Consider the following 22,789-nt stretch of genomic DNA (forward strand, 5'->3'; position numbering starts at 1 on the left):
AGGACTTTTTTTTTGTTTTGAGACGGTGTCTTGCTGTGTCGTCTGGCTGGAGTACAGTGGCGTGATCTCTGCTCACTGCAATCTCCACCTCCCGGGTTCAAGTGATTCTCCTGCCTCAGCCTCCCAAGTAGCTGGGACTACAGGTGTGTGCCACCACACCTGGCTAATTTTTTGTTTTTTTAGTAGAGACAGTGTTTTGCCATGTTAGCCAGGATGGCCTCCATCTCCTGACTTTGTGATCTGCCCACCTCAGCCTCCCAAAGTGCTGGGATTACAGGTGTGAGCAACTATGCCCAGCACTATAGGACATTTTTTGGAGACAGGGTCTCACTATGTTGCCCAGGCTGGTCTCTAATTCCTGGGCTCAAGTGATCCTCCCACTTTGGCCTCCCAATATTCTGTGATTGTAAACATAAGCACTGTGTCCAGCCAGGATTTTTGTTTAGAAGAAACATTTTCAGAAGGCCCATAGACATTAAGCACACATTTCTGTTCTGTGGCATATGTGTCTTTAGACTATACACTTAAGAATGTAGATGTAAATTGGATTACATTAGAACATCTAGCTAATTGTCCAATAAAGCAAAAGCAAAATAAACAAACAAAATCATTAGAACAAAAGAAAGAAAATGTGCATTTACTAAATACAGCAAGGTTCTGTCAGCTTCGGGCCCAAACTCATCATACCCAAGCAAGGGACCAAGAACACCACTCTGGGAGGGGGACCTTAAGCTAGAGGTATGAAATCAAGCAAGAGGAATGGAACTCAGAAATAGTCACAACATAATAAGAAAAATGGTGGTGCTACAGCACAAGTGGAGACAAGCAGGGTCCAACTGAAATGAGCCAGACAGAAAAACAGACCCACGTGCAGGACAGATCCAGGGAGTCTGAAGAGAAGTCAAGCCTAGGGGTCTTGTCTTCTTTGTTTAATCAAAAGGATTTTTACTGGGCTTCTTTGGCTTTGTCTACATGTTGCAAAGGATACAGACAAGGACTGCATACTCCTCTTTAAAAATCCCTACCATTTAATTTCCCTTTCTACCCACAGGTTCTTCACTGAATATATAATAAGCATGAGAACATCTATACAACAGAACAGAAAGTACAGTTGAATGGAGTTGAACTCAAGTGGGCATATGTTCTAAAAAGATTTACATAAGCCAGATTTTGAAAGGCCCTTAAATTTGTGGACTTAGGCATTCAAGAGCCAAGATATGAATGCAAATGCTTCTGTCATCCCCTGACCCTTTGATAAGTTCTGCTTTTGAAATCACCTCTATCCACAAACCTTGGAACTTTGAGGTTGATTCTATCTCAGGGAAATAAGTACAGAGCATGATCACAAAAGAATGAGATGGATTTTTTAACAAGCATATCAAAGAATGTATAGATGGGTTGGTCCCTGATACTACAGGCAGCCTTTACTTCTTAGCAACTTAAATTCTAATAATTGACATTAACAGTTCTCAGCCCAAAATACCATATTATCAGCTTGGGTTACCATATCTTTAAAATTAGTAGAAAGCATTTCTTATATTATTCATTTTGGTTAATAACTCATATTGGTTATTTTAGAAAACTCCATTTTCATACTTTAAAAATGAGATAGAGTTATATTATCATAGCAATAACAAAACAGAGTTAGTCAAAACTGGAATTTGCCAATTTCTAAAAGCCTAATAATAGCTAATATAGAAATGAACAATGAGGATGACTCCCATGTACTGTGAGTCAGACTTCCAGGCTTGGAACAGCCTTAATGACTCCTTTTCCTGCCCTCCAGCCTTTCCTTGTGGTCTCTGATACATGCACCAGGTTCTATCTTTGTAACTCCTCAGACTGTTGTTTAAAAGGCAGATGAAGGAGACAGGAAAAGAAAATAAATGGAGTGAAATTTAAAAGGGTAGGGAGTGGGAAAAAAGCACACATAAAAACATAAAATTATTTATCTTGTGTGTCTGGTACAGTCTCTGATCATGATACCAAAAATGAAGCTCCCAAAGGTTCTGAGCAGGGATAGAGAAAGGGAACCAACTTCCTGTTGATCCCTGCCTGCTCCTACACTCTGGTCTGTCTGGCTCAGCACTCTCCCAGTAATTTTGTTGTCCCCCTTTCTGACTTGATCTTGAAACTGCAACCCAGGGACATGAACTGACATATTCAAGACCTTACACTGGTCACCTGTGTCAGAATTCAGACTGCTTTTCACTATAGACTTGTGGGCTCTGGATTTAGCATGTATCTCAGATCCAGTACCAGATGATTCTTCTTGAAATCTCAAAATAGGGTCACAGAGATTGCATTAGCCAGCAAGAAAACTTCAACTAAAGGACCAGATGGACTGGGACTTGAGGATTAAGCATGAGAAGCCAACCTATGACAAGAAAAGAACAAAGCAGATGTGCATCTGGGAAGAAGGACGTGTGTGTGTCTGGACGTGTGTGTGTGTGTGTGTGTGTGTGTGTGTCAGAGAAACAGAAAACAGACCGAAGCTTGATGACTTTGCCCTTTCCCACTCACGTGAGGCACTTCTTCCAGTTTAATCTCATAAAAGTCCCTGTATTCTTAATTGTCTCCCTCAAATCCTCCTCGTTAATGTTATTTAAGCAAACCTCTGTTTATTGTAACAACTATTTCGCTATAGGCCTCCTACCAACTACAAAGTAAGACACATTAAGGGGGGAATAATACAAAAGTGATACTCCAGCCACTACTGATATTAGCAGAGAAGTTCTCCATCTCCATGATAGCAACTTGGCAGCTTGGTTTCACAAATGAGTGATTATTATACTAAAAGCAAAGGCAGCACAACCTGTCTTTAATGCTTACTATGAAACGACAGTAATCAAGACAGTATGATATTGGTGAAAGAACTGACAGATAAATGGGACAGAATTGAGAGTCCAGGAATAGATCCACATTAAGTACAGTAAAATGATCTTTTAAAACGTAGCAAAAGCAATACAATGGAGCAAAGAAAGCCTTTTCAGCATGTGGCACTGGAACAACTGGGCATCCACAGGAAGCAAGATGAATCTAGATATAGGTTTTACACTCTCTGCAAAAATTAACTCAAAATGTATCACAGATCTACATATAAAATGCAAAACTATCCTAGAAGATAACATAGGGGAAAACCTAGATGACGTTGGTATGGTGATGAACTTTAGAAACACCACCACATGCATGACCCATGAAAGAAATAATTGATGGGCTGAACTTGAGTAAAATTTTTAAAACTGCTCTACAAAAGAAAATGTCAAGATAATGAGAAAACAAGCCACAGCCTGGGAGAAAACATTTGCAAAAGACATATCTTATTAAAGGAAAACTCAATTTAAAAAACTCAATTGGAAAATAGCTCAATATCTTGACATTAGGTTGGTGAAAAAGTAATTGCAGTTTTTGCCATTACTTACTTTTCATGGAAAAAAAACACACACACAATAACTTCTGCACCAACTTAACTTTCTTAAACTTTCTTAAAAGTTTAAACATTTGTATTTTATTAAAAAATACAAATGCTTATTATGAGATTTTTTGTTATGAGATTTTTTTATTATGAGATTTTTTGTTATGAGATTTTTATTATGAGATTATTATGAGATTTTTGTGTATGATTTTTTTTTAGCTCATCAACTACTGCATTAGTGTATTTTATGTGTGGCCTGAGACAATTCTTCTTCCACTGTGGCCCAGGTAAGCCAAATGATTGGACACCCTGGCCTTAATAGATACCTCACCAATGGCGGTATATAGATGGCAAATAAGCATATAAAAAGATGCTCCACATCATATGTAATCAAGGAAACGTAAATTAAAACGAAATACTACTCCACACCTATGAGTATGTGTAGATACTGCTATACACCTATGAGAATGAGCAAACTCTAAAACACTGACAGTGCCAAATGCTGAAGAGGATGGAGCAGCAGGAACTCACTCATTGCTGGTAAGAATGCAAAATGGTACAGCCACTTTGGAGAACAGTTTGGCAGTTTCATGCGCTTTGGTATTTACACAAAGAAACTGAAAACTTACGTCCACACAGAAACCTGCACATGAATGCTTTAGCAGCTTTATTTTCAAAAACTTGGAAGCAACCAAGATATCCTCCAGTAAGTGAATGGATTGATAAAATTGTAGTATATACAAACAATGGAATATTATTGAGTGCTACAAAGAAATGAGCTATCAAATCATTAATAAACGTAGAAAATTTTAATGTAAATTACTAAGTGAAATAAGCCAATCTGAACAGGCTACAACTATGTAATTCCAATTACATGACATCCTAGAAAATGCAAAACTATGTAAACTGTAAAAAGATCAGTGGTTGTCAGGGGCTATAGAGCATAGAAGATTCTTTAGGACACTGAAATTACTCTGTGTAATATTATAATGATCAATACATGTCATCACACATTGTTTCCAAGCTATGGAATGTACAACATCAAGAATGAACTCTATTATACACATGGACTTTGTATGATGTGTCACTGTAGGACATCAAGATGTGTCAATGCAGTTCATCAAGTATAACAAATTTACTGCTCTGGTGGGGGATACTGATCATGGGAGAGGCTTTGCATATGTAGGGGTAGAGGTGTTGTGAAAAAACTTCTGAATAAAGAAACATAAAACGGGGTCAACATATAAACATGTTCTCTTAATAACTTTTGTATTACTTAAAAGAATAGTGAATTCCAGACTAGTTGGGTTTAGAATCTCTATGTACACTTTTCAAGGAGACAGAATTAATAAGTAAACTTCCTGTGACAGGATACAGTAAGCTCTTATAGAGAGAACTACTAAAACTGGCTAAAGCACACTATAATCTATGGGATATTATCCTTAATTGAAGTTAAAGGAGAGTGGAGTTACTCAGCTGTCTTTCTCCCTTTTCAATATCATCAACTTTTAAGTAACTTTCTGACACTAGTTGACTGATTATATACAATAGGATGAGTTATAAAATAGCAAGGTAAATTATCAAGAAATATAGTTGCAAAGGTACATTTTGAAAGATTCATCAGAGGGGGACTTTGAATGAATAACAGGAAAATAGTTTCCCAAAGATAGATTAAGAAACTCTCAAAGGAATCATGTGTATCCCTAATGGAATTACAGATTCTAAAGAAATGCCTACTGTATCTCAAACCCAGACTAGCTATATGAAAGCAGTGACAGTCTTTGTAGAAGCTGAGACATCTCTAATTGTTTCAGATTTCACAGAAGTATTTTCCACTGCCCTACATTGTGAATTACATTTTAAATTATTTGCTCTAAAATAATGCAAACAGACCAAATCAGGGTGCCAGGATTGTGAGCCATCACAGCACTTTGCTTTGCCATCTTGTGATGTGGCTTCACCACCATGCCACTAATAGAGCATATTTACAAACCTAAGGCTCAAATAATGACAGAAGAGATGCCATCTTTCCAAAGTAGAAAGTTAAGCAATCAAACACAGTAGAACTTGGGTGTAGGAGATTCTTCAAAAGAAAAGTTCCTCCTATCATCAAAAAAATTAAGATGTTTTTACTTGGTGTTCTTTGCCAGACTCCTTGTTTACGACCAAAGTCTCTTAGAACTATAAATCAATCAAGGGCATCACTAAAATGCTACCTGTGAGATTATCTTTGAAGTGATATAATAGCCAACTAGGATCATCCTCCTTCTCAGCCTTCAGATTTAAGGGGCTCAAAACTCCCAACTAATTCAACTCACCTTTAATTAAGGTGAAAGACACCTTGTTTATTTGGAGTTAAAGATGGAACTCTAACATAGGAACTTAAGATGTAAATAATTACTAAAACCTTGGGTGTAGTAGGAAGGAGACATAGTGTGAGAGTTCCTGAAGACTGCATAAAACATTCTCTGAGGAAATTTGTGTGGTAAACGGAAGCTAGAGAGAATTAAAAGGACATAATTATATTGCCCAAGATAGGCCCTTCTTAATAAGGTTCTTATCGTTCTTTAGAAATAAATGGCTTTGGAAGAAATCCAAAATAGTCCTACCTTAAAGAGTATTATACTTTATGAAGGAATATAATATTCCTTCAAATATAATGCTTCAAATGCATTAGCCTCAGTCGCTTTTTCTCTCCCACAATCTTCCAGCATATTTATCTATTATATGACTAGCATTTAAAAATTTTTGCATCTGGCTTTATATGTCTTAGTGAATAGATATTATTCATATCCCTTGTGCTAAAACAAAATACAAAATACCCCTTGCCACTGAAGACAGCTGACCATTTATAAAATCTGTGACTGTTTAGTACATCTTGTCATTGTCACAGTTATTAAAATTGAAGAGTACTGGGGTGAAATGACAGTGATGGAGTCACAAAAATGCACAAACATACATTACGGTTAACCGTCATTATTAAAACTATAATGCAATGTGGCTTAGCACTTCAGAAGGGAGTCTTGCTAATTCACACTCTTTTCCTCAGTGAGCATATTCTAACAGAGAAGGCCAATTTCTCTGTGAGGTACTAAAAGTGATTTCTAGTCTGCTTCAGAATATACAAATGAGCAATGGAAGTGGGTGGTCAGTATGAAAAAATAAAAGGCTGACAGGGAAATAATGCAATATATAAAAGATATTTAAAAGGATGCCATTTTAAAGGATATACAAGAAACTATTAACAGAAGTTGCCTTTCTGATGAGTGAAAATTGGGAGTATGGGTGTGAATGAGGGAAGATAACTTTTACTTTAAGCCCTTTCATCCCAGTAGTTTTTAACTCTATGCATGAGTAACTTTTATAATGAAATCAAAGCTCCCAAAATATTTCAAGAAATATATTTGGACATTAAAAAAACAGCAGTGCTATTTTACAAAATTCATTTACATGTCAGTAGTATCTAATGGGATTCTTTAACATGCATTAAAAAATTTGAACATACAGACTCTGGAAATAAAATTGTCATTCTGTTAATTTTTTAAAAAAGTATAGAGAAGGAATAATCTTGAGCTTGTACTTAACAGTTTTCTACATGGTTTTTAGACTCACGCAATATGTTATACCTTAATTGTTTAAGCCAGTTTATCAGGAGGTTCTTTTATTTGTGGCTGGAAGATAGTGGAGGGTAGGAAGCAAGTGTGATAAGTATTCTGAAACTCACAGTCCCACAGGAATTAGGGAAAGTTTCTTAAAGAAGATAAAACAAAGCTGAGTCCTTCAGGTGTGGTAGCAGTTGTCAGCAGATAATGTGTAACAAAGATATGTCCAGATAAGAAAAAGATCTTTTCATCTCTGGATACTAGAGAATCAACTCCTCATATACAGTGATTGACTGGCATAAGATCTCTACTTCTGAATAAAGCCCACTTTAATATGAGTCAGAATTACTTTAAGTTGTGATAAGTTGAGCAAATATCTGTAGAATAATAACATTTTAAAAAGTTTAATAAAAGGAAAAAACTATGAAAATATGGCTGCCAAGTTATTCTCCATTCCATGCATACAAAAATACTATCTAGCTGAGGAAAATTGATACATAAATGTATACGCATCACAGACAATTTCATTTTGCCTAGTGAACAGCTCTATATAAGGTGAATCGTCACAAAATAGTAAGTATCTGTTGAAAGTTTAGTATATGCCAGATTCTCTCATAAGCTCTTCACATACATTAATTCATTTAATTACTTTAACAACTATATCAGAGAATTACTATTATGTCTCAATTTTTAAAAATGAGAACACAGAAAGGTTAAGTGACTTGCTCAAACCACACAGCTTACATAGGGAAGAGATGAGACAAGCATCCAGTTAAACTTGTCTGAATGCCAAGATCTATTGTACCATATCATTGTATCTGTTGGGTTCCATCTATACACATTTTCTCCTTCTCAGGGTTATGATGTATAATTTTGGGGATACTGTGGAAGCTTAATATATAATCATTTATTTATAAATACTCTTTTCCTTAATGTATGATTATAAAATATCTGTATTCTATTTTATAGCTATTTAGATATTAAAAGATTTCATATGCAAGAAGAATTTTGTCATTGAAACATTCATTTTGAATTGTGTTTTTCAAAATTATATTTGGATTTCTTCAGATACAATCAAGTAACTGATCCCAATTCACCTGAGGCCAAATGCACATTAATAAAAATAAAGGACAAGAACTGACCTCAAGAACATACAACAAGAGATTCCTTTAAGCAAAATCAAAAATATATCAGCCCAGTCCACGATTATGATTAATATTATAAAACTGGTGTTTTTTACCTTCTTCCTTAGCCAAAAAGAAAGATAAATACTACAAAGAAAATAAGGGAACACAAACGAAATACATTCTTGAAAAATTAGAATAATGAATCTCCCCAAAAATTTTTTAAAAAATGATGTTATCAAAAGCAGTGTGAATGTGGTATGGTTATGATGGGGAGTTAAGACATGAGTTGAACTTTTGTAGGAAAAGGATGAAGGTACACATCTCCAGAGTGCACCTTGATATGTACACATATGTACTCCCTCGGATACCAAACTGAAGTTAACAAAACTGCAAGCAGGCTAGAGAAGAGAGCTTCAGTTCACCCAGTTTGGTTCTAATAATAAGAAGAAAAAATTATCTATGCAATCATACAAATAAAGCATACTTTGAAGAAGTAAATGATTTTTTCTAAAAGTAGAAAAGAAACTAAATGGTAGGCAGACTGTAGCTTGTAATGTCTATCATCTGGGTAAAAGTAAAAGCTAATAATATTTATTCATCAAAATTCAGTAACATAAGGAAAATGCCTACAAACTTGAAATATAGCTCTGGGACGTACCTGTCAAATCACTGGTATAGAAAATCTCAACTCAAAGATGTGTGATCAAAATGAAACCAGTAGAAACTCTTTTTTTAAAGTACACAGCAAAAATAACAGAAGAAAATAGTAAGATAAAGCAAATAAAAAATACTCACCACAAAATACTGCCATAGCACAGATGTGAAAAAACATATCACTAGAATGTAAAGACCTGGCTGAAACAATTACTAAATCTAACTGAGCAGTCTCCTGAGGGGGTATAACTTCTATAATATGTAAATAACCTCCTTATCTGCTCCCACTTCACAGGCTTCAATTTAGACTAACCCTGTTTTGTCTTGTGAACCAACTAGTGATCTCTGTCTGCAGCCCAGAAGAAACAAGAGAGATGGGTAATACAAAAATCTGGATCAATATTCTAATGCTGGGTGCATACTGGAATTAGCTAGCAACCCCAGTCTTAGCGGGCAGGCAGACTATAGCTACCAGCTACCTGGGGGTCTCGGCAACTTTGGAAATTTTTAGAGCTGTTTTCATCCCCTTATTTCATTTTGACATTCTTCTAAATCTAATAACCCAATTTATCTCCTCTTGACTTCAGGCCGTCAAGCTCTAGATGATCATCAGTGAGGGATACCATACTGTCAATAGTCGAGTTACGCTTCTACAGAGGACCCCCTAGACTGTCCATAAGTGAGACATGACAGAGGAGAAATCATGCCCGTCTTCCTTGGACCTGGCTAGATACTGCTTTCACCACTCAGTAGAGCCACCCTCCTGCCCTGAGAGCAAGCAAGAGGCCAAACCCCACCAAACTACCACCACCACCCCTATGTCAAAAGAAAACAGTTATAGAATACTGACCTTCATCCATTTTCCTCAATGAATTCAGGTCTCAGACTCTTGAGAGGAGAACATGTTACAGTGGGTAACTAGTCCGGTATGAGCAGGACAAGAGAGGGCTTCTCCCACTGCTCCCCCACCGACATACACGAGGGGTATTGGGCAAACATCAGGTGATGGTTAGTTGGTTAATTGTCTCACTAAAGTAATAATTGGTCACAGCTGGCACCAGGGAAAGGGCAGCTCCTATTAGATAAAACGCACCTGAAACTGATGCTTCCCAATAAAACCTCAAGAACTGGGGGACTGGACTCAAGTGTGCACGATAAAAGGCAAACTGGAAGACCTTAACTGGTATATGACCTATAAGCATTAAATAAATTCAATTCATATTTCAAAAGCCTTCCTGCAACCAAAAAATCTCCAGGTATGCATGGCTTTATTAATAAACTCTACCAATTGTTTAAGAAACAATACCATTCTTACATGGACTCAGAAAACAGAAAGGTAGGAAAACATTTCCAACTCATTTTTATGAGGCCAAAAACATACTAATGCCAGAAATTGACATGAAAGAAAAAAATATCAGTAAATCTCTCAGTAGCATAACTCAAAGTTTTAAAACATTAACACACTGAATCCAGCAAAACACAAAAAGTATAATCTGTCAGGATAAAATCATGTTGCTTATAGGAATGCAAGTGTGACATAACATGAATAGTCAATGTAATTCACCACATGAACAGAATGTAGTAGAGTGTATTACTGCCTCAACTCTTCACCTCATGTATCCATATCTTTGTCATTTGAATTTGTATTTTCTCCTGCTATATTTGAAATATATTGCCCTTCCCTTTGACATTGAGCGCAGCCATGTGATTTTTCTCACCAATGGTATGTATTGGTTTGGGGTCAGATGATAGAAGGAGAGAAAATGTTTTCAGTCTTTAAGAAAGGCAAAGGAACTAATACAAGACACTAAAATAAATGTCTATGTTATATAGTCGCAAGACTGTCACCAACTATAATATGGAAGATAGAGAATCTACCTAATGAATTTGTCCTCTTGAAAAATATGTTTTCCAGGCAGAAGGTTCAAAGCTTCAGCTGATAATTTTTGCTTTGCAAAATGAGACACTACAAAGCAAAGATAAATTCACAAGAGAACTTGTCAGTTTACAAGCATATTTCAGAAGGCATACAAATGACCCAGAACTTGCTAGGCTGAAAAATAAAACTACTTCTAATCTATCTATCTCCAGAGAGTTGAATATTATCAAATTATGATATGGCCTTGGGGAAACATTAAATCAAGCTTGTGGCCATTTGATTACATTTGATAGCTGCTATGGATTGGATATTACTTATTTTTGATGGTCTGGGATATGGTTTGTATTCCTCCCAAAAAGTTCATCTTGAAACCTTATTTCCATTGTGGTAGTGTTATGCAATTGGATCTCATGGGAAGTGTTGAGGTCACGGGAGCAGATCCTTCATGAATGTCTTGGTACTACTGTCCTGGTAGTAAGTGCCCCCTGTGGCAAGATTAAATTCATTCTCATGGGAATAAATTAGTTTCCTTAAGAGTGGGTTGTTATAAAGCTAGGATACCCCTTGGATTTTCTCTTTTCACATGTGTCCACCCCTGCCATGTTATGATTCTATAGCATAAAAGTCCTTGCCAAAATTCAGAACCATGCCTTTGAACTTCTCAGCCTGCAGAACTGTGAGCTAAATAAACCTCTTTTCTTTATAAATTACCTAGTCTTAGGTATTCTGTTGTAGCAACACAAAATAAACTAAGTAGTAAAAACAAAATCAAGGATGTAGTACTTACATTTTTTCTTTAAGAGATATGAATGAATTAATGTGGCACCTACTATACCCTTCCAACTGGATAAAAAGACTCCTAAAAATCTTAAAGACTTTGTCCCTTGGAAACTTAATAGACCCCAAATAACCACAATGAAGCCTAGAGAAATGTCTTTTTAAAAAACTGTAGGGGCAGCTTCTGACACAAAGAGATGAGTGGAATAAAATATATAGAAAATTAACTAAATTTTTAAGAGGTCACCATTAGCAAAAATGTGACTACCCTAAACTAACAAAGGGGGTAGTTACCATGAGATTTTAAAAATCCAGATAATCTCCAACTTTCTACAGGCAGGAAACATGCCCATAAATCAGCTTTTCTGCTCCCTTAAAAACCATATTTTCTAATGCCTTCTTCAAAAGAGGCCAAAGAGCAAAATGGAAAAGGAATGATACTGGAGAGGGTAGAGGCAAGAGTCATGGAAAGCCATTTCCAGTTAGCAAATAGCATGAAAAGATGCTCAACATCATTGATCACCAGAGAAATGCAATCAAACCACAATAAGATATTATCTCACTTCATTTAAAATGGCTTTTATTCAAAAGACAGGCAATAATAAATGCCAGCAAGGAGCTGGAGGAAAGGGAACCCTTCCTTGTACACTGTTAGTGGGAGTGTAAATTAGTACAACCAGTACGGAGAATAGTTTTGGAAGTAAACTAAGTGTTCCTCAACAGACGAATGGAGAAAGAAAATGTGGCACATATACACAATGGAGTACTATTTACTCCCCCAAAAAGAGTAAGACCCAGTCATTTGCAAAAACATAGATGGAACTGGAGATCATTATGTAAAATAAAATAAACCAGGCACAGTAAAACATCTCACATACTCACTCAATTGGTGGGATCTAAAAATCAAAATAATTGAACTCATAGAATAGAGAGTAAAAGGGTATTTACCAGAGGCTAGGAAGGGCAGTAGTGTGCTAGTGGAAAGGTGGGGATGGTTAATGGGTACAAAAAAATAGAAATATTATAATTATTAAGACCCAGTATTACATAGCACAACAGAGTGACTCTAGTCAATAACTTAACTGTACATTCTGAAATAACTTAGAGTGTAATTGCATTGTTTGCAACTCAATGGATAAATGCTTGAGGGTATGGCTACCCTAGTCATCATGATGTGCTTATTTCACTTACTATGCCTGTATCAAAACATCTCATATAAGCCATAAATATATATACCTACTAGGAACCCACAAAAATTATAAATTAAAAAAATTTAAATTACTAGAGTTAAAATCAATTTTTTTCTCTATAGTAGCATAAACAAAATATATTATTTGTGCAATTAAAAGATACCAAATAAAACTCAATTTCTGGATTTATTTATTCAAGAAATATATCATGTAACATCTTTATCGTTAACAATGATGCTTATTTTTTAAAATGTCCTCATACAAAAGTTACATCTTGAGTTGTGTTTTCTTTAACCACAAAATTTAGGCAATGCCTGCTTAATGGTGAGGTTTTTGTTTTGTTCTGTTACATTTTGGATTTAGATTTTTAAATTCCCAGACCACGCTTCTTCCAGATATAACAGATCTCTCAAGCCTGAGGTGTCTGATAGAAAAATTATGAAGATTTTGACACTATTTCCTTATCGCCACTCACCATGAATAGTTTTGAATTGGTCATTATTAATGATTTGCAGCATTCAAAAATCAACATGATATTTGGCTTTATCATAAAGAAGGCCTTGTAGAATTGAATGTGTATTTGTTCTCTTTCTCCTATAAAGATTTGTAGCAAGATTTTGCTTGTAAAACAAAAAACGTTTTATGTCTTCCTGTTGTTGCTGGGTCTATATAAGTCCTTCTAAGCCTTCTACATGCTGTACAGATGAGGAGAGAAAGTGCTGGAGCATAGATGCTAAGACGGAAGGAAAAAGAGAGAATGAACAATTCTAGCTAACTGTTCACCTGCTTCTTAGGACTAGTAACAATGAAACTGTGCTTTCACTTCCTTTGTCCTGTATAACTGACTGGAATGTAAGAGGTCTGCAAAGACATTAAATGTGTCTTTTACTTAGGTACTACATTATACAATATTTAATAAAATGCTTACTTACTAAATATTTAAATTTCTACCTGCCTAATACAATTGGTAAGTCAGTCCTTCATTTAAATTCTTTGTATCTCTGCTTATTTTCTTCTTTAGACCCAGTCTTTAAATTCTTATTTCTTATAGGTTGTGAGAAGAAAAAAGTGAACACCCACCTGCAATATTAGTGCTTCTTTTCTTTAACTATTGTCTTTTAAGAAAAGTTTTTTAAAGATAGGAGAATATTGTTCCTATGTAATCTTACATTACAAAGAAAAAAAATAATTGGTCTTTAAGAGTTTTCTGGCATGAGCTGACCCCCCAAAAAAAGCATCAGTTCGATGCTTTTAGTGTTTTGTCCACAGATATCTTCCACATATGAGTAGGTGGCTAAATAAGGGAGAGTTGAACAGACTCTCTTGTGAGCAAGAGCAACATATATTTATGGTTGTAGCATCTAGGAATTGTTGAAATAAGTCAGATCGGCAATGGAGTTTTACAATTATGAAGATTTAGAGGGAAAAACAGTACTTTTCCATAGCTTTAATTTTATTTTTTATTTTTTATTTCCATTTTAAAAGAGACTGACCATTCTTAAAAGCTAACAGAGATGAAAGTGTCACACTGATGATTAGCACTGCATTCAAACTACTAGTGTGTATAGGTGTAAAGCATTGCAGTCTTTGCTAATTACACAAATGAGAGTATGGGAATCAAATGGCTTGTTGACAGTCACATAGACTAAATTATCTGATTTTAATAGCATCTGGACCACCAAAGCGCTCTCCTCCCTACTCGCTGCCCTCAAAACAGAAATCCACAGCTTTTAAAAATCAAGAAAAATAATTACAGGGCATTTTTAAGTAGCAACAGACACCGTATGCTTCCAATTATGTCTCATTATGAAGAACTTTTTACACGTATTATTTTGTGCCATCTTTGAGTGAGCTGACCTGAAAAGCAGTTTCACCTTTCTCTGGGAAAGTATGAATCTGAATCTTCAGTTGGAGAAAAGGAAATGTGTACAACATCATTATTTAAGCACACCTTCAGTTTCAGAACTGACTGAAATTGTGAATAGCAGGAAAATACAAGTGTCTATTGTTTGTGCCCATCTGAAATCAGGAAGTGATGAATCCCACTGGAGAGAGCGTGTTTCTATTTGGTTCCAAACCCAGTTTTCAGATGAAAGCGCCTTGGAGAGGTAGGGTGAAGCTTTGCTTTGTGAAGCAAATGGTCGGCTTACCTCCAATGCTTCAACCAGCAGGCCTTGTTCTTTCTGTTCTGTTCTGAACCAGTTTCAATAGCAAAAGAATGTTTGTTGTTTGAGGACTGGATGTTATGAAGGAGCTTTGGAAACCAAATAGTCTCAGGTGCATGCTCTTGCATACCAATGTCTCCGGAACTCCTTGGCTTTCACAGATAACTTAAGGTTGTATATATCCTAAAATAGTTGAATATGTTTATCTTTTGCTATAGCACTTGCACTTTAGGAAAGTTGGGTAACTAAACATTTTAAGAACCTAATTATGAGAAAAAATTAAGTTGAAAATATGACTCTACATTTAAAGAAACCAGAGTAAGTTTTCTTTTCAGTCTATTTTGAAAATGAAAACAGCCTAAAAAGAAAACAGACTGAGTTACACGTGGAGGAGAGTGGAAAGTGTGAAAGAGACACAAAATCCAGAGAAGTAGGTTGTACCTAAATGAAAGAAATATTAAACTTTTATTTTAATTTAAGTTTAATGCAATGAAAAAAATAGAATATTTTCACATTATTTCTTCTTAAATCCCTCTCACATATCAAAATGAGTACTGGCATGACAGGGGTTCCTGTGATTATCAGTAATTTACCAAGACAAGAAGGACCACTGGGGAAATGAGGACCCAGAGTTTTCTAAAGCCTATTATCATACACCACAAAGTACAAATTTAACAAATCCAAAAGAATTTCACAATTATATATTTGTGTTTTTTTCTATTCTGAACTCTAATACTGATGAAAACTAATCTCCTTGACCAAACCAAGCTCCTTGAAGTTTTCCACCGCCCCCCCAACACTGGGCCTCATCCTTGTTCCCCTTCCTCACCTGCTGAGCTCAGCTTCAGCAAAGAATTCTGCTAAAATAGTTTATCAGTCATCTCCTCTACCCTTGTCCAGTCAAGCTCCTTCCTCCATTGATGCCTAATTAAGTTCCTCTCCTCCCCAACCCTTGATACTTAACCAAGCTTCTATTAGTAATTTTCCATCCAGTCTCTCATTCTAACCATTGGCTATAAACACTCACTTGTCCCTATTGTATTCAGAGCTGAATTCAATCGTTCTCCCTTATTGCAAGAGTCTTAAGCTTTAATACAATAGTCTCAAACAAAGCTTCCATGCCATTTTTAACAAATGTCCAGTGCATTTTTTTTTTCACAGCATTTGACACAGGACAGTATGTCGGGGTTCTGGAATAATTTTACTGGGTTCAGATCCAACTACAGCACTTGCATCAGATAAGCTATTTAACCTCCCCAAGTTTTAATTTTCTCATCCATAAAATGGCAATAATAAAGTGTATATCATACCGTTGTTGACATCAATAAATGAGAGAACCCTTGTAAAGTTCCCCTGTCTAGCCCAGACTTGGTCCTTGTTTCTTCAGAATGAAACTGGAACAGTGAGCATAAACCTTCTCTTTTAATGTCCACATAACTGCCTGACAAACCTAACTATCTTCAGAAGATATTGGACATTATTAAGCTTTCCCAGTATCCACTGCTTTTTTTCCAGGAAAAGAAGTATGGATTATCAACAACCAGAGGACCAAATACATCAGCTGCTGGTGCCATTGTTCTAGCATGTGACATTGAATTGAAATTCACCATAATATCAAACCCCACATACTCCAAAGTCCACATTGTTCTAGCATGTGACATTGAATTGAAATTCACCAAAATATCAAACCCCACATACTCCAAAGCCCACTAAAATTATTCAAATGAGCCAATGGTAACTTGGAGTCCTTAGCCCATGTCTTCCATTCTCTCCTGTGAGCCTTAATAAAGCCTTTCCTGCAGTTTCCCTCACTCTGCCTAGGACCAGCTTTGGTCCTAACAAGCTCTCAATCTTGCTTTCCAGAAATTCCTTTGAATTCTTAACAGTACGAAGTCTTACATTTATTTTTTAATTATATTTTTGCAGTATTCGTTCCTGCTGTTTTCCCTAGCTTCCAACTGTAGGAAAGTTGCATCTTAGGAGGTTTCTCTCTGCTACTTCTCTTTTGACTGTGATTTAAGTAAGGACAAAGAGATAAACATAAAATTATATTCCTTGTGCTCCGTTTTCTTTTGTTATAGAGAATATAAGTTTCTATAAAAATTCTAGGGAAGAGCTCCTTAAAAAATATCTACAACTACTTAAATGCAACAAGATCATATATGATTCATTTCTGTTTGGGAATGTTTTGATGCATTATGTATCTCCTATTTTCTGCTAATTCATTTTTCTTTTTTACTTCATTGACTTCATTATTTTCCTTGTAAGTTTCTGGCACATATTAGACTGCTTATTATAACAGATTTTTTCAAATATTAGGCCTAAGCTCAGAAGCATTTATCATTCAGAACCTGCCTAGTGAAAAATAAAACAGAGCACTAATTGGAATTTCACCAGTTTAGAAATTTATGGCAATTCTGATTCTGTATTTGTGTGTGTGGCGGGGGGGCTTCTATTAAAAAAAAGATTGAAATAATTTATTTTTCTCTACATTTTCAGGTACTTGTTCATGAAACAAGAGAAGTTAGGCCTAAATAATCTGCTTGCCTATAAGAAGACCCAAGAATTTTTCATCTTCAATTATTGGATGCTGACTTCTAGAATACTAAAATGTCTTTGTGCTTATATTATTATTCAATATTATAAATACAAGTATTTCATTTGCTCATCTCAAATTTCTGTTTGTAGACAATTACAATTTAGTAGGTAATGCATACCATGCTTGAAGATTTAAAAAATTTTGCAACTGAAGCTTTGCACTCAGTACACACTCCCTTTCCCTTCCTTTTCTTAAAATCTTACGGTACAATTTTTGAACTGTTTTTCAGTTTGGCTTCATAGTCTAGACAGGAGTTTCACAGTGTCATGTGGAAACTTTAACCTTTTTCCTTACTGTTTTATGAGTCTGTTCATTTTCAGGACTAACTTACCTCACCAACAGCAGAATCACAGGCTGGTCAAGCCATGGAGGACACTAGAGAGCATTTCAAGCAGTTCCATGATTTTTTAAATGGAAAAAACAAAGACAAAAGGCGCAAAGCTCACATTTGTTAATACTGAGTCCAAGGGACAATATTTCCATCGTTTTTCTGCCATCTCTTTTTTCATAGATCTCTGCTCACAACCCAGAGACAGACCAAAATTGAAAACAGGTGGAAATACAGGGTAATAAGTTCTACCTCACTTGCTCATTCCCCAACTGTCACAATTTTCTGCTCTTACTCATTCACATTTGAATCTCTAAAAGGTTTGAGTCTATTTCTCTATGAGTTGTGGGGAACTAAAAACCTGAGTAAAAGCTCACTATACCACATCAAATTCTGCAGCTATCTTTTTTTTTTTGGTAAATTTAGATAAAAGCATAGTGAGAATAACGCTTAATAAGTGAAACTGAGTGCATTCTTTTCACTCTTCATTTCTTTGCTTGTATATCTAATTGCTCTTTCACACTTCATGCTGCTATTTGGTGCATTACAAAGTTAATATTTTTTACTGTTCCCTTTATCATAGCTCTACCTATTACAAAAGAAAAAATAATTGTAAACGAAGTCAAACAGTGGTACATCAGTACTCTCTGTTAGTGCTCAAATTCTCAGATACTATAATAGTCACACTATTCCCTACTCTCTGACTTAGCAGAACGAACTGTATGAATATGGAAACTAGGAGATTTCACATGAGAAATACTAGTAGAGACTGGACAATTTGTATAGAAACTGCTTAGTGAAGCATTAGAGAACAGATATATGAGTCTCATATATGTTATCTGCACATATTATTTGTAATTATTCATTCAGTCTAAAAGACTTATTGTACACCAAATATAAACCAGTCTTTGTGCAAAAGCACTGAAAATGCAACCCTGAATAAAGTATGACTGCTACCAAAAAGCAAAAAGCAATTATCTACTGTTCATTGTCAGCAGGAGGCAAGTTCCACGATTAATGTCACAGCATAAAACCACTTCTAAAAAGAAGGCACACTTTCTAAAGAATAGTGAAAGGACCAAATATGACTTCAGTATCTCCATTCTGGTCTTTCTTCATCATCAACCTTCTTGAGTAGCTCTCAGTTTCAGCTACACTCTTGAAATCACAAAGAAAACTAACTGTAACTAAATAACTCACACAAAGGTATTAGTCTTGGATAAGTTAAATTTTACTAGAATATTTCCAATTTCTAAATATTTCAACTTGGAGATGAATGCTTAACTCAAATGAATAGTTGTTGCTAGAAACCTTCATCAGGGGAGATTTTCAGAGTCTAGTATTCTCAACAACTTCATCTGTATATAAATTGCTTTGCCTGCAAATGTGTAAAAAGAGATAATTGCAGTTTGCCAACTGCGTTATCCATGTTTTCTATTAAATAGTTTCTGTATCTGAAGTGTTGACATCTGGGGCCTTGAGACCAAGGCTAGCTAATTCCTAGAGATAGCAAAGAAGTATTCCTGGAACATGCCTTTAATATGTGAAGTAATCTCAAGCCCAAACGCCCCTCATGAGATACCTACCATTATCCTAATTGCCCAAGGGTCAAGCATCAGACAACTATGGTATACTCCAAAGCCCACTAAAATTATTCAAACGAGCCAATGGTAACTTGGATTCCTTAGCCCATGTCTTCCATTCTCTCCTGTGAGCCTTAATAAAGCCTTGCCTGCAGTTTCCCTCACTCTGCCTAGGACCAACTTTGGTGTTCTCTCCTGTGGGCCTGAATGGTGCAGTCTACTGCTCTCCTCTTGGGAACTGTGTATAATAAACAATTAGGTTGGTGCAAAGGTAATTGCAGTTTTGCCAATGGTGAAAACTGCAATTACCTTTGCACCAACCTAATAATCCTTTCTATTTTTTTGAGATGGAGTCCTGTTCTGTCACCCAAGCAGGATTGCAGTGGCGTGTTCTTGGCTCAGTGCAATCTCTGCCTCCCAGGTTCAAGCGATTCTCCTGCCTCAGCCTCCTGAGTAGCTGGGATTACAGGTACGTGCCACCATGGCTAGCTAATTTTTGCATTTTTAGTAGATAAGACATTTCACCGTGTTGGCTAGGCTGGTCTCAAACTCCTGATCTCAAGTGATCCACCCACCTTGGCCTCCCAAAATGCTGGGATTATAGACGTGAGCCACCATGCCTGGCTCCTAATATCTTTTCAATAGCAAATAGCTCCCATTGGTCTCATTGTATCTGAATAAAACCAAAATCTTGGGTGCATTTTAGAACAGCCCCCAAATTGACACTTCAATCTGCATCAAGCCTTGGAGCCAGATTTGACTGTGAAGCTGAACAAACAACAAGTCCACATTGCAGTAATTCACAGTATTTCCTGAGAGTCTTGCGGGCATCAAATATTGAGTACACAAGCAAACAAGTGGGGACAGCTCTTGTGATAGATTTTATAGTTCTTCTAGAGATAAAAATCACACATATACACTCACAAGTAATCTTTACAATTCTAACATGTGTGCAATGAATTTAATATAAAACACACACATTCCCAACTCTTATTAATGAATTAAAAAAAGAAGGCTAATTGAGGTGCTATCAGTACATTTCATTGTTTTGACCAAATTAATTAATTGTTTCACTGGCAATAATTTACAGTTAAATTTACTGAGCATGAAAAAAATAGTACCGTAGTCAAGCTATATGTTTCTTGGTCAAGTCAAAGCCTGGTTATTTCCTAACTACATATGACATAATGTGTCATATTTAATGAGTTTTCTTTATGCCATGTCATAATAGGTTACTTACAAATTCATTCGTACTCTTAACAAATAACTTCAAGTTATGCATCTCTTCAACAGAGTAGACAAGGGAGGGAAGACACTGGATGACTTCTAGTACAAGTAAACTGACTAGAAGAATGAAGGGGTGGAATTCAGACTGGAAAGATAAAAACATGAAGGAGAGATTGAGGACTAGGCACAAGGAGGAAATACTTGGTATTCCCTTTCATTGAGAAGTCTTCTGGGTCAGCCTCTTCAGAACTGGGTATAAATGGAACCTCAATTTTTTTCCAAACATCGCACTGAAGTTCTCATAATTTGAATGGAAAAGATTTATCATATTCCTGAAGAGAAACATACAACAATGTCACTATGTAAATTTCCCCCAAATTTACATATTCATATAATATAATTTAAATATAAACATCAATAGCATATTCTTTTGGATAAACTGAACTGAAAAAATAATTCGGAAATTTGTTTAACAGATTAAATATATAAGACTAGTATAGATAATTCTGAAGGTAATTAATAAGGGGATACTCCCCTATTGAACTAAAATAATTAAAAGTATGCAATTTTGTCAAAATAGTCAGATAAACAGGTCAGAACACAAAATACTGGAACAAATATGAAAGAATATACAATTTTTTATATTTGCAAATGTGATCGTGCAAATATGGAGATGAATTACTTAAAGACAGTTTTGGAACAAGTTGCTAATGACTGAAAAATAAATGAAGTTAGGCATCTAATTTATACCATATAAGAAAATAAAGTATACAGGTTAAATTTTTAATGAAAAAAGACAGTAAAAACATTAGAAATCATGCCTAATGTAAATAGAGAGAAAAAATAAAGCAAGTGTAGTAAAATGTTAACGTTCAAGGAGGCTGCGAATTCTTCATATTATTTTGTAACATTTCGTAAGTCAAACTTATTCCAACATAGAAAGTTTAAAAAGTGTTAGGAGAAAATATACATACATCTTGCTATAATCTTAAATTAAAGAAGGCCTATCATTACAAAAGAGAAGAAAATTTAAAATTTTTACTATATAAATATCTAACATTTTAGTAAAAAATATGCATAAACATCATAATATGTCTAATAAAATGATAAATGACAAAAGGTGGAGACATTGGCAACATAAATGACATATAAAAGGTGAACATTATTATTTCATGAAGAGTTCTCACAATCAAAAGAAAAACTTCTGTATTCCAATAGAAAGTATGTGGAGCATATATAGTAAATAAACAGATTATTTACAAAAGAAAGAATTAAAGACCCAATAAATGTATGTGAAAATAAAACCGACTCTCATGAATAAAGAAGCTAAAATAAAAAGATACCCACAAGATTTCCAAAATTTAAAACGTTTTTATGTAAATGATAATGTTATATATTGGCCTGAGAATGCAGAAAAATGAGTACTCTCATAAACTGACAATGGGAGCACAGAGTATGTACCAAAAACTTCTTAAGATTGTTTATCCAGTAATAAAAATCAGTTCAAAAGCATTCTAAGTGAAAAATAAGCACAAAAATATTTTAAGTGATGTATATTATTACAATAATTATTATCTGCACTTTACAGATGAGGAAATTAGTCATAGAGAGTTCAAGTAAGATGCTCAAGGTCACACAGGAGGCTGCTGACCCCAGAAATCGATGGGTTTTACTACTACACCCATTCTGGCACCAATGATTTTAATTCTAAGCATTTAAAAATCTTAAAATGATTTTTATGAATTTTACATAAATAAATACAATAATATCCAATTGTGCTAACAGTTGCAAAGAAAAAAATAGGCTAATGAGATCAAGCGTAATATAAGCTTTATAAATCATTGTTAGACCTTATGGAAAAAGTACTCTAAATGACTTGATTTGAGAAGTGAAAATAATTGTACATGGAAATATTAAGTTATTTCTCCAAGATTATACAGTCAGGATTAGAGTAACACAGTAAACAATAAAAAGTTTACTAAATAATTTAGAAAAAGTAATTATAAAGTAATATGCATAATATAATCTCTGAAGAAAAAATTATAAAAATATACTTACATGTATATTTATACACATACATTCATTTTTATGTACTAGTCATATATGTATACGTGTGTATACATATGTGTGTGTAGTACCAAAGCAGCACTAGTAACATTCATGAATGACCTACATATGAATAATCATTATTTTTACATCTTATTTCATGTAATTTCTTAACAGTTTTTGGCTTTTTGTTGTTG

General features: G+C 35.1%; 1 protein-coding gene across 12 annotated transcripts in view; it reads right to left on the bottom strand.

Annotated features, from left to right (window-relative positions):
- Positions 1-22,789, bottom strand: part of LOC144578460 (uncharacterized) — a 389,210-nt gene that overhangs the window by 297,506 nt on the left and 68,915 nt on the right. For 6 of the 12 annotated variants that reach the window (XR_013524290.1, XR_013524289.1, XR_013524295.1 and 3 more), the window contains one exon: positions 15,248-20,878. The exons of 5 other annotated variants lie outside the window; for them this stretch is intronic. Coding sequence is in view for 1 of the 7 variants with exons in the window: in XM_078343871.1 (XP_078199997.1) it covers positions 20,846-20,878 (33 nt within the window). In the remaining 6 variants the exon portion in view is untranslated. Of the gene's footprint in view, positions 1-7,407; positions 20,879-22,789 lie in introns of those variants that run through there. One more of the 12 variants, XM_078343868.1, reaches the window with a different exon arrangement.

Source organism: Callithrix jacchus, chromosome 11 (assembly GCF_049354715.1).
Source record: "Callithrix jacchus isolate 240 chromosome 11, calJac240_pri, whole genome shotgun sequence".
Taxonomy (NCBI): domain Eukaryota; kingdom Metazoa; phylum Chordata; class Mammalia; order Primates; family Cebidae; genus Callithrix; species Callithrix jacchus.